The sequence below is a fragment of the Balaenoptera physalus genome (assembly GCF_965194825.1).
Source record: "Balaenoptera physalus genome assembly, chromosome: 5".
Classification (NCBI taxonomy): Eukaryota; Metazoa; Chordata; class Mammalia; order Artiodactyla; family Balaenopteridae; genus Balaenoptera; species Balaenoptera physalus.
The window spans coordinates 36,341,423-36,354,627 of record NC_138884.1 but is presented as its reverse complement, the minus strand read 5'-3'; the positions used below and the strand labels follow the sequence as shown (position 1 = coordinate 36,354,627).

The following is a 13,205-nucleotide window of genomic DNA, read 5'->3' as shown; positions in this document are numbered from 1 at the left end:
CTACATATAAGTGGAATAGTAGGATTTACAAGTCAAATTCATTAAATAATTTTTTAATTTGTCTGTGTTAAATCACATAGTTGCCTTTTAAAAAGAATTTTTATTTATTTATTTGGCTGTGTTGGATCTTCGTTGTGGTGCGCGGGCTTATTGCAGTGGCTTCTCTTGTTACGGAGCACGGGCTCTAGGCGCATGGGTTTCAGTAGTTGTGGCTCGCGGGCTCTAGAGCGCAGGCTCAGTAGTTGTGGCGCACGGGCTTAGTTGCTTCTCGGCATGTGGGATCTTCCCGGACCAGGGACAGAACCCATGTCCCCTACATTGGCAGGTGGATTCTTAACCACTGCGCCACCAGGGAAGTCCCACATAGTTGCCTTTTAAGCAGTGAATAAATAAAGCTTGCCCTTAACCTGTATGATAAAATTTTGATCCCTTCTTATGGTTCACAAAGCCTTTAGTAGTCTGTGACCTCCTTGCCGTTGACACTGCTTACGCTATTTTTATTGCTCATCACTCCTAGAAATGCTTTAATGTTACTGCTTTACCAAATAACTTCAGTGTCTTAAGTGAACCATGTTCTTTCACCCTCCATTCTTACACATACCTTCTTAAATTCCTTCTGCATGGCATCTCCCCTTGCTCTTAATCCTTTTGTTTCCTCCATGAGTAATCATTAATGAAGACCAAACTTAAATGTCAGCATCTTCTTGGTACTTCCATTTATTTCTAGGTACAATTAAGTAATTTCTGTATACTGCCAGTAGTATCTTGTATATATCTCTAAATTACACTTTGAATTACTTGAAAAAGTCTTTAAAACATTCCCAAAGGGCACACAAAAGGCATGAACAAATGGAAAAACATATTTCCTAGAATAGGAAGACTGAACATCATAAAGTTATAATACCTTAACATTTCTTTAGGTTATTTTATAAAGTTAATGAAATCCCAAGAAAATACTAATTAATCATTTTTCTTTTGGTGGAGAAAAAACAGAGTAAGCTAATTATTAAGGAAATGTAAGACAAAATAAACAAGTAAAAATATCCAGGAAGACTCTGTAAAGAACAGTGAGGGGGACTAACTCTACTGAATACTAAAATGCATTACCAAATGTCAATAATTAGAAAAATGTAGTATTGACACATGAAGAGATAGGCTGACCAGGGGAGTAGAAGAGAAAGTCCAGAAATATACAAAGTTCCATATAAGACTTTAGTATATTATAAAGGGAAAACTTGAAGTATTCCATAAATATTGTTGGGATAATAGAGGATTCATCTAGGGAGAAAAAATAGGTGGAGTACGAAGAAATTCAACATATGGATCAATTAAATGGGCTGTGATGGGGGTGGAGGGAGAAACAAAAGTACTTGAAGAAAACACAGATAATTCCTCTGTAACCTTGGAGTGTGTAAGAAATTTCGAAGTATAATTTAGAATCTAGAACCACTAAAGAGAAAAAAAAGACTAATTTTTTTACTACATTAAAACATACAAAATCCTTTGTGACCAAAACCCAAACAATACCATAAGCAAAAGTCAAAAGGTAAATGACAAATTTGGGAAAACTGTTTAGGACCAGAGCAAAGATAACATTCCTAATATATAAAGTGCTCCTAGAAATAGATACAAAAAGACAGACTAATAGAAAAATGAATGAAAGACATGATCAAACAACCCATAGAAAACTGAGTAAAAAGTACTTTAGATTTATGAAAAGACACTTCGTAAGGGACTGTAAATTAAAACTATCTGAGATAGTTCACCAAGATATATTAAGTGACAAAAGAAAGTGTGGAACAGTGCGTATAGTGGATATTAGTGAGTTAAACAAGTGGGAAAGTGAGAATTTGTATTTGTATGTATATGCACAAAAATACTCTGGAAAGATACATAAGAAATTAATAACTGATTACCTGATTGTTGGGGAATTGTACAGGTGAGGACCAATGGTGGGAGGGAGACTTTTATACTATATACTGTTTTATATTTAAATCATGTGAATTGTAGGACTTTCCTGGTGGCGCAGTGGTTAAGAATCCGCCTGCCAATGCAGGAGACACAGGTTCGAGCCCTGGTCTGGGAAGATGCCACATGCCACGGAGCAACTAAGCCCGTGTGCCACAACTACTGAGCCTGCACTCTAGAGCCTACGAGCCACAACTACTGAGCCTGCATGCCACAACTAGTGGGCCTGTGCGCCTAGAGCCTGTTCTCTGCAACAGGAGAAGCCACCACAAGGAGAAGTCCGCACACTGCGTTGACGAAGAGTAGTCCCCGCTCACTGCAACTAGAGAAAGCCCGCGCACAGCAACGAAGACCCAGTGCAGCCAAAAATAAAAATAAATAAATGAAAAAAAAAAATCATGTGAATTGTAGAGGAGAAAAACTTTTCCTTGACTGTCTTAAGGTCCCTGGCAGGACATGAAAATTAAACTAACAAAGAGAGATTATTAGGAGAAAAGCATGTGAATTTATTTAATATGTTTCACATGAAATGGGAGTCTTCATAAGGAAGTGAAGACCCAAAGAAACGGTTAAGCCTGAGCGTTCTTATACTAGGTTTGATGAAGGGTGGAAAGTCGTGGCAAAGCGTGGGAGGACAAAGGGTATGAACTAAGAGCAGTAAACTGGGGGAAAATCATCAAGGCCTGTTTATTCGGATTCCTCTCGGTGTACTTCAGTCTTTGAGGTAAGGGTGCTTTTTTCCTCTGGGCTATAGGCACCTCTCACTAAGAAGCTTCAGGGAGAAGGGGGAGATGAGTCCTTCTAGAACCTGGTGTTTCTGTGATTTGCTTCAGGGAGGATGAAAAGGTCAGAGAGTCTTTTCTATACCTAACTGTTTCTCAAATTCCTTCATCTTAAAATAGTGTGCCAATGTGCCATATTTTGGGGTAGTGTGTTCTGAATGCAAAGTATACTACCTATTCAAAAAATGTTTTTTGAGCTTATTACATGATGAGTGTATAGTGCTTATTACATATGTGACTTGTTTTCCTCACGGGATTGTTTCTTTTTGTCCTTTGTTATCAAATGTATAATGTTGTTTTCATAACTAATTCTTTTAGGCAGTTTTCTCAGGATAACCTAGGCGACATGCTTGATATCCCTCCAGTCAGGTCGTATTAGGGTAGCACTTAAGTGCTTAGGTTTGACCAGAACATTTAGATTTGTAACCAGGGTACTTTGCATAAAATAGATCAGTAAATATGTATAAGCTTATAAATATTTATAATTTGATTTTAACTGTTACATCTTTTATACCATTATTGTTGTAAGCTGTTGCAACAGAGTCTCTATAAAAGATCTCCTGTTGTGTGGTGGTGATCATTTTGAGCTATGCTTATTGATATTCCATATGGGAAGATTCAGCTATTTTTATTTTTATTATTTTTTTAATATTTATTTATTTGGTTGCACCGGGTCTTAGTTGTGTGTAGCAGGTGGGCTTCTTAGTTGTGGCATGCGAACTCTTAGTTGCAGCACGCATGCGGGATCTAGTTCTCTGACCAGGGATTGAACCCGGGTCCCCTGCGTTGGGAGCGCGGAGTCCCATCCACTGCGCCACCAGGGAAGTCCCTCAGCTATTTTCAAAGAAAAATATATCTTATTTATCAACTGTGGAAAACTTGGTAACCTAAGAATTAGAAGTTAGCATATCATATTCAGCTGGTATTTCCAAAGGAAAATAACATACAATGAAACAGATGTATTTGCTTCCAAAAAAGAAAGCCAGTTCCTAAACATTGCTAACATTTAAAACAGTCTAAATTTTACAGGTTAAATTTTTTAATACATGGATTAATAATGTTAATCTCTTGATATATTGCATTCATCTTTTATCTCCTAATCAGTAAATTTGAATGTCAGTTAAGTTGAAAGTAATGGCTGAAGAAATGTTATAGTTATTAGCTCATGAGTATCTTTAGTAGTTTATAGAAGTACTTTCCAAACGTTACAAACAGCTATAGATTAGCTATCTAATGATTGTGATCATTAATAACTAGTCTTTTAGCTGAGTAATTTAGAACAGTATCTGGTAATTAATTAGGAATTATCAGTCACAAATACCTTTAGGAGAACGGTATCAAAAAAAATAACAACAGTGATAATTACTCAGTTGCCATTTAGCTTTTCGACTATTGGAATAAGTTAAAAGGAGATTTAAAAATCAACTTCAAAAATGTAAAAGCATTTCTAATATTCATATTTACAAAAGAAAGAGTTGGTCTGCTTAGGAAAGACAAAGCACTATTTTGGAACAGATTTGACTGCAAATCTGTTTATCACAAAAGGAAATATATTCCTTGTGGCACATGAAGAATGTACTTTATGAAACTGTACATTGCTTTGAATTGAAATATGTATTATAGAAACCATCTTCTTGTGCTTGAAAAATTAATGTTAAATACTATCTTTTAACCTATCTTTTCAAATGGCCAGTTGAAAGTTTGTCTGCTGGTTATGAATGTAGTTAGAATTGAGAAAGAAATATATTACACAGACTTATATTTCACCTTTAGAATGAATGGTCTCTTATCAAATGGTTGAAAGACTAGCTATGATGACGGTCATGGAAGTTGTAACTTAAGTGAATACTAGTAAGAGCATCATGGAAACAAATCTTTAAGAGAGAGTTTGTGATAGCAAAAATATGTATCTTCTTTTGGCCCTGAAGGGGAAATGAAAATCCAAGAGGAATTCCTCAGATTGTTTATAAACCAGCAGGAAAGATCAGTTCTTTATAATTGACTATATGCTATTGCTACAGAAAGGTATTATGAAACTTTTGTTTCTATGATACCACTACGTTAGTAACCTTAATAAAAGCATTAACATAAAAGTGTGAATGAATTTTTTTAGGACCCTTATCATTTTACACATTTTTTTCTGTTAAGTTTGTATCCTATTACCTAATAATAAAAAAAAAATAGTAGTATTTAGACATAAGTTTTGGAAATGTCCATTAAATCCCTGTTTTATATCATTTTAGGATGATGATTGACATTCATCATAAAAATACATTGGGCAGGTATAGTCATAGGATTTTGAAATTTTACTGTACTGTTTTAACATCCTGAATGAGTTTTATAGTGGCAGTAATGTAGGTTCTAACTCTTCAGTTTCAAGTCTGTTTTATTCATTCTTCAAAACAGTGCTTTAGTATTGGAGCATACTTGGTTTTGAAATGGATTGCAATGTTTTTGCTGATATTAGTTGAACTAGGGAGGTGGCAGTCCCCCCTCACATTAGGAGTATCACTTGGTCTTGTCATAGGATGAAAATTATCCTTACTCTACTAATTATCCTATGTCTCAGTTTATTTAGATTTATTTTTAATTTCAGTCACTAAAAGTTTTATTTTTTTATTTGCGTTCTGCCACGTCAAACTGTTGATTTTTACTTATGTGTTTTTCCAGACATTTGCAATGGTTCTGTTTCTATAACTTGGTACTTTGTGATGTTGGCTCAGAATACACTTACATTGTTAAAACATTTGTGATTCTTTACACTTAATGCCCCTGTTTCATCTTTCATTATTATTATTATTTATAAATTTATTTATTTATTTTATTTTTGGCTGTGTTGGGTCTTCATTGCTGCGCACGGGCTTTCTCTAGTTGCAGCGAGCGGGGGCTACTCTTTGTTGTGCTGCTTGGGCTTCTCATTGCGGTGGCTTCTCTTGTCGTGGAGCCCAGGCTCTAGGGCACGTGGGCTTCAGTAGCTGTGGCACGTGGGCTCAGTAGTTGTGGTGCGTGGGCTTAGTTGCTCTGCGGCATGTGGGATCTACCCGGACCAGGGCTCAAACCCATGTTCCCCGCATTGGCAGGCGGATTCTTAACCACTGCGCCACCAGGGAAGTCCTCATCTTTCATTATTTTTAAAATTTATTTATTTATGGCTATGTTGGGTTTTCGTTTCTGTGCAAGGGCTTTCTCTAGTTGTGGCAAGCGTGGGCCACTCTTCATCGCGGTGCACGGGCCTCTCACTATCGCGACCTCTCTTGTTGCGGAGCACAGGCTCCAGACGCGCAGGCTCAGTAATTGTGGCTCACGGGCCCGGTTGCACCGCGGCATGTGGGATCTTCCCAGACCAGGGCTCGAACCCGTGTACCCTGCATTGGCAGGCAGATTCTCAACCACTGCGCCACCAGGGAAGCCCTCATTATTTAAATGTAATTGATTCAGTCTTATTTCCACATGTCTGTGATCATCCAGAATTGTCCTGAGTAGTTTTTTGGATGTTCAGAGGTTACGTCTTGGAGCCAAGCACATAGGCTTAAACTCTCACTGAGACAGGAGACAGGGCACCATCATTCTTGATGTTCATGTTTGAGAGAAATGGCTCCAGTGCCCCCAGGAAAGATATCCTAGGGATGCTAAACTAGAAAGAGACTTATTATCTTTTAAAAAGATTTACATACATCTCCAGTTACCAGAGAAAGTATTTCCAACTTCAGGTTTTCTAAAGGAAATGCTAAAGAGGAGAGAGGGAGTTTTCTTTCCCTTTTTGCACCAGGGATAATTTAAAATATGAAATTTTCTAGGTTTGTATTTACCCTTGTACTACCCCTTTTAGAGAGGAAAAATATGAGCAACAGAGAATTCAAGTGACTAGTGTAGAATCACATAAGAGAAATGAAAAACGTGTTTAAGAGTTAGATGAGGAGCTCTCCCAGATAGTAGAACCAAAAGACAAAGGGATGAAAAATAGAGAAATGGTAAGAAAATTAGAGGACCAATCAGTGCAATCTCAAAAAATAGAAATCCCGGAAAGGGAGAACAGGGGAAAAAGAGGGGAAGAAGGTATAAAGTATTCAAGAAAATTTCCCAGAACCAACGGATATTTGTTACTAGACTGGAAGGGCCCAGTGGGTATATTTAGCACAGTGGATCAAACTAGACCGGTGGCAAGAATCATTGTGGAATTTCAAAGCACTAGGAACAAAGAGAAGACTTTATAAAATTTCACGAAAAAGAACAAAATAAGTCGTATGAAGGATCAGGAATCAGAAAGATCTCTGACTTCCCAACAGTAAGCACAGAAATAAGAAGGCAGTGAAGAAATACCTTTCATATTCTGAAGGTAAATGTTTTCTGACCTACAATTTTATCTGACTTTTAAGTATAAAGGTAGAATAAATTTACTTTTAGGTCTAAAAAGTTTCAAGCAGACACTGAAGGATATATTGCATCAAAAGGAGAGAATAAAACAAAGAGGAAGATATGGGATATAGGAAACAGGAGAGAGATGAAGGGGATCTCCAAGACTGTAGTGAAGGGAGGTCCCAGAATGGCAGCTATGTAGCAGACATATGATAGTCCATCTAAACTGGAATAGTTTGACTTAAGATACAGATACAGGGAGAGCTATTATTATTGAAATGCCAGATGCCTTTGTAACATCTTTTTAAAGCCTGAGGACAAATTACCCACATGAGATGGGCTCACGTTCTCATGACTACTTGTCTTCACCATGTGGTGATCAGTTCCTGTTCTCTCTAGTCCTGCTGCCTGGATCACCTGAAGATTCTCACTTCACCCCTCAAAAATGTGGTTTGCTTTGTTCTGCTTCTGAGAGTAGAATAGTGAGCTTACAATTGGAAAATACAATATAAAATAGTTTTCTTCTTGGACCTTATTTATGCCAAATACACACTACCTGGCCCCCATTAGGCCTCACAGATTCTCTTATCCTGTATATTTCCCAGTGTTTCCTAATGACCTTGTCTATAGACTTCCCAGAAATAGCCTTATATATCCTCTTAGAGAAGCTGGAGCCGGCTCCAATACACAGATTCTGTGTAGCTTGTCTTCTACTTGGAGCCATTCTTTGTTGTGGCGATATAGGCCTTTCTTTTACAAAACTAGCTAGGTTTATGGTATACTTAGTTTCTTAGTTTTTAGGTAGTAAACTATTAAAAAACAAGTAGGAAACAGTTAATAGAAATGCCAGGATACTGATTTCCTCTTGATAGGGGTGGGGAGATTGGGAGCACAGTTGGGGATGGGCACATAGGGGAATTGTGAGGTAGTAATAGTGTTCTGTTTCTTGATGTGGGTATAGGTACATGGGATTAAAAAATTACTCTTTAACCTGTACCTATATATTGTATATATTCATGTTTATTGATACGTTTTATAATAAAAATTTAAAAAATCCTTAATTTGAATAAAATCAAACCCAATGATTATTCAAAACTAAACTCATTCTATAAGACTGTTGTATTATACATCATATGTGTATCAGAATAAAATTCAGTCTTTAACATAGTCTATACTGCTCTATAATCATGATCTAGCCAATGGCTGCATCTTTGACTTTATCACCTACAGTTCTCTGTGTGCTGGGTTCTTATTGTTTCTCAAACATACTGAGCTTATTTTGGCTCCAGGGCCTTTGCATTTGTTCTTCCTTCCGCCTGAAAGTCTTTTCGTTACATGATATTCATGTAACTTGCTCTCTCACTTTATTCTTGTCTCTGTTCAAACATAACATCTCCAGAGACCTTTCCCAGTTACCCTAGTAAAATATACCCTCCCATCTAGACTGTCATCTTCAGTTGTTGTCTATCTCCTTTTTTTCTTCAAATCTCTTACTATTACTTGACATTATCTTATATATTTGCATGTTTATTTTTCATCTACTCCATTAGAATATAAGCACCATGAAGGTAGGAACATTTTGTTTTTCATCACACAGTGTCTGGCATACTGTAGATGTTTAGTAAAGTTTTCTTGAATGAATAAATGAGGAATTGGTCAATTAAAATAAAGAACATAGTTCAAAGAAGATATCAGCCTTCTGGGTGTAAAAGAAATTATTTTGTTAATGTTATTGTGCCATTTTACTCTTTAGTGTTGAATACATGCATTTCATTTTGAAATATTCAAAAAAGTTCCCCACATATTTAAAATTAGGAAAATGTTTATTTCCTAAACATTTTTATTTTTAGCTATACCACATTATGGCAAGAATGTACTGTATATGTAATGAGTAAAGGCTAGTTAATAGCTATGGAAGGAACTGTGCATTGTGCATTATTTATAATTTTGTTTGCCTTGTACCCACGTGGATACATATCTGTGATTCAGAAAGGCCTGTGAATCTTTGGGCATGAAAAATCATCTTTTCTTCTTTTGTTATCATCTACTACCATCCTCCTATACTAGGGCTCAATAAAGGTTTGTTGACTAAAAGGTTCAATTTACTATGTATTCTATGTATGTTATAATAATATAGGTTACATAAACAAACAATTCTAGCATTGATAAACTGTAATTATGCTTATGCCTTCTTCATGTATTATACTTTTATTTTTTTGAGAGGTGTTCCCATTGAAATTCACTAGCAGCAGTCACATAATGGTGGCTATAATATAATAATGCTTGATGAGATAAGAAATTCATAAACCTTTTGACACTGAAAATCACAGCACTGTCTTTTATACTTTAACCATAAAAGTTTTCCATTTATTTGGGTAAAAGTCCAATAAGCATGATATGGGGATGTTCACAGTGCTGAATACATAGTGATCTCTTACATACAGCATACAAGTGGAATGAATAGTTGTGTGGATGGATGAACTGGAACTTTCAGACCATTTGTGATCAGTTCAACTTTGAAAATTATGGTTGACCTTTGGGGAAGGGTTGGATCTTTTTATTTCATTGCTAAAAGAATTTGTATTCTTTGGCTTAGTAGGAGAAAGTTTTAGTAGCTTAATAAATACGTAGGGAGCTGCTATAATATATATAATATCTAAGTGTGTGATTTGCATCATATATTAAGTGAACATAATTGATATTTTTGATCTCTGCTGAGGATAAATCATGGGGAAATGGGTTTTCGTTGTATTTGAAACAATGTATTACGTAGTGCCCAAAGCACTTCCCAATGGTACATACTTAGATCCTGGTACAAGTTATAGAGGTCAGTAGAATAATGTACTCTTTTCCTATATTATGTATCTTTAAGAATAGGCTAAATAACTATATTCTTGTTATTGTTTGATGCCGTGCTACCTGTTAGCATTAAGATTAGCTATAATTTTTTGACTGTTTAGATTTTTGTGATTGACTTACCTTTTATTTATCATTTTATAAATAAAGATATTATAGGAAAACTGTCTTACTGCATTATATAAACCATATATTTGAAAAATTAAATATTTTTATTTTATGTTCTGTATGCTCTGTTCTTTCTTTCTTTCTGTTTTTTTTTTGCATGTTTTGACTGCTTGTATGTTTTTCATGTAGGTCACTTTTGAAATACATAAAGAAAACCTTGCCAGTATATTTAGGGAACACCAGGGAAAAGTTGATGAAGAAATAGGGCAGTGTTCTTCAAGTCCAATTCAAGCAGTCTCTGGCATTAGCAGGGATGTTAATGTTTCAGTAGGATCCCAGCAATCGGATACAAAGGATTCTCCTCCTTCTTCTCATATCACCAGAACTAGTGATGAAAAGTCAAGCATTGGGAAGACAAGTTCAGTAGAATCTGCATCCATTGTTGAACTGCAAACTCACAATACATCTAATGAAGAAAGGACAACTGTGCAAGAAAATCAGGAGTTACTGGATGACGTCCCTTTAGAAGAAACACTGATAAATGAAACAATTAATGCAGAGAGTTTAGAAGGATCTTCTGACATAATAGAAGCTGTGACTGTTTCCTCTGATTCTTTTAAAACAACTGGCAAAGATATAATGACTGTCAATGAAGTAACTGCTTCCATAAGTTCTCCTTCAGAAGAGGATGCTTCAGAGGTGCCAGAATTATTGGATAAGTCTGTAGTAGAGGAAGAAGAAGATGATGATTATGTAGAACTGAAGGTAGAAAGTATTCCTACTGAGGAAGCCAGTCTACCTACAGAGCTCCAAGATAACAGTTTGTCTCCAGCTGCTTCTGAAGCCAGTGAAAGAATGGACATGTTTAGTAATGACCACAAGTTAATATTTCAAGAGGAAGAACCTGTAAGTAAGAAACAAACTGACACTGAAACTCGAGATCCTAAAGATTCTGCAGTCTTGACTATGACAGCATCAGGGTCTTCAGCTGCCTCACCAGGAACTACTGCTTCCCAAGCAACTGTTCAATCAGACGTTGGTCAGATGCTGGAGGTAGGGGAGAAAACTAACCTCTCTGGAGAAACCAAACTACATAGTGATTCTCATAGTAGTATCTTCGAGTCTCCTACTACTTCTGAGCAGAGGATTGCTAAGTTGGATGTTTCCAGTGTTGCTACAGATACTGAGAGATTGGAATTGAAGGCCACTACAAACATGGAAGCATCTCAGCGTCATCAGCCTGTGCTTGAGGTGATTATATTTATTATCTTCTTGAAGCGTATTTGCATTGAGTTGAAATAGAACAAGTGTATAGACTTAGATTTTATTTTATTTTGGAATTGGTTCATAACCTATTTGCAATTACATAAATGCAGTGAATGTGAAGATTATTATCTTTAGCACAGGGTATGGCTTTCAGTATGAGTTTGCTAAATGGCAGCTTTTATTATTATTTTTAACACAGTATTATCAAAAGTTACTACTTTCAAGTTTCAGTGTTAGTGTATTTTTAGCTTATAAAGCAAACATTGGAAATACTTTTACCCTTTATTTGATGACCCAGTCATAGTTAGGACCTTAGTTTTTCAGCAGAATCTAGGACTACCTTCCTGCAAAACCACCTGCCAGTGTATAATTTTATGTACAAAGTATGTGGTTTAAAATTGTTTCATGAGGTCTGTTTACTTTTGTAAGAGACAGGAGCCTTTGTGCGATCCAGAGACACAGCTTTCTTCCTTACCAGTGTCTCAGAGAGATTCCTGACACCACTGTGGTTGCATGTTGTCATTTCCCACTTTATTCAACTCTTATTGCTCCTCCTCCTCCTCCTTTTTTTGTTGGTTTGGTCTTCATTCTGTTGTCTTTATTTTTGTTTTTTCTTAATTCTAGCCAATTTATAAACCAGCTATGGCTTTTCTTTTATGTCAGTATTCAAAACCAAAAGCTTCTTGATTCCTTTATAAAATGTTGCATTAGCTGGTGATAATACTAACATGGTTCCTGACCAATTCCTGCTGCATTGTGCTGATTTCACATTTTTTATATCTTTGCTTTAAATGTATTAATGTTATTACTCATTGATAATTTTTCTCTGATTTAGTCCCTTAGTATCTTAAAATGTGAGTATTTGTTAGATGAATTACATAGAAGCTATTAAGTTATTAATGTTTACCTTTGAAGTTGAACTTATTTTATTATGCTTTTTAACTTTCTCTATTAGATATCAAGGCAACAGGAGCAGCCAGGGCAAGGAACAGCACCAGATGCAGTTAACGGACAAAGGAGGGATTCCAGGTCTATGTTCCGTATTCCAGAGTTCAAATGGTCTCAAGTGCATCAGCGTTTGCTCACTGATCTATTATTTTCAATAGAAACAGACATACAGATGTGGAGAAGGTTTGTCCATATGTTTATTATAGAATATGTATATAAATTTTAGGGTTTGTTTTCAAAGAAATTTATATAGTTGACATTTTGCAATTAATTTCAGTCATTTGCTTAAAAAGTAGGATATAAATTATTTCTGTGGTAGGGTTTTCTTGAATTAATGTTTATTCTCATATAAATGAGGTACCATATTTAGAGTATAAAAACTTGAAAATTTTTCTTTTAAAAAATTTGCTGCATACTTTACAGCATATAATATAGCATATAATTTGCCTGAATGTAGGTCTACCGAGTGGGTTTACTTCTAGAAGTAGTAAAAAAAAGAAAATTGGGGTTTATGTAAAACATCTAATTTTCCAATGTATTTTTAGTATAAAGAGTCTGTGTATTTCAGATTATCCTCCATTGTATGATTTATGATTTTAAAAGTGCCTAATGTGTTTATTGTTATTTGCATACTACTCTTATTCTGTTTAAAAACATTTCATGGCATTGTCTAAGAAAACGTTATTAGAAAATTCATTTTTAATAGCACATTTAGCACCATTTACCTCTTAGTTTCTGCCACTTCTTAATTTTGTTCCTAGTTAAGGATAATTTAGTTCAACTTTTATATTAAGTGTAAGATGAATAGTGTTTATATTTCAGCACTGAAAAAGGGCATGTATAGTAACTACTGACATGGAATGGTCTACATCTTCTAAGGAAGTATACACCCTCCAAAATGCCTGCTGCATCATTATCTTT

At 35.6% G+C, this 13,205-nt stretch overlaps 1 protein-coding gene across 4 annotated transcripts in view; it reads left to right on the top strand.

Annotated features, from left to right (window-relative positions):
• The window catches only part of LRBA (LPS responsive beige-like anchor protein), a 736,878-nt gene that overhangs the window by 155,778 nt on the left and 567,895 nt on the right, over positions 1 to 13,205 (top strand). For all 4 annotated transcript variants that reach the window (XM_082463287.1, XM_082463288.1, XM_082463286.1 and 1 more), the window contains exons 23-24: positions 10,260 to 11,321; positions 12,292 to 12,467. In XM_082463287.1, the coding sequence (XP_082319413.1) occupies positions 10,260 to 11,321; positions 12,292 to 12,467 (1,238 nt within the window). The remainder of the gene's footprint in view (positions 1 to 10,259; positions 11,322 to 12,291; positions 12,468 to 13,205) is intronic.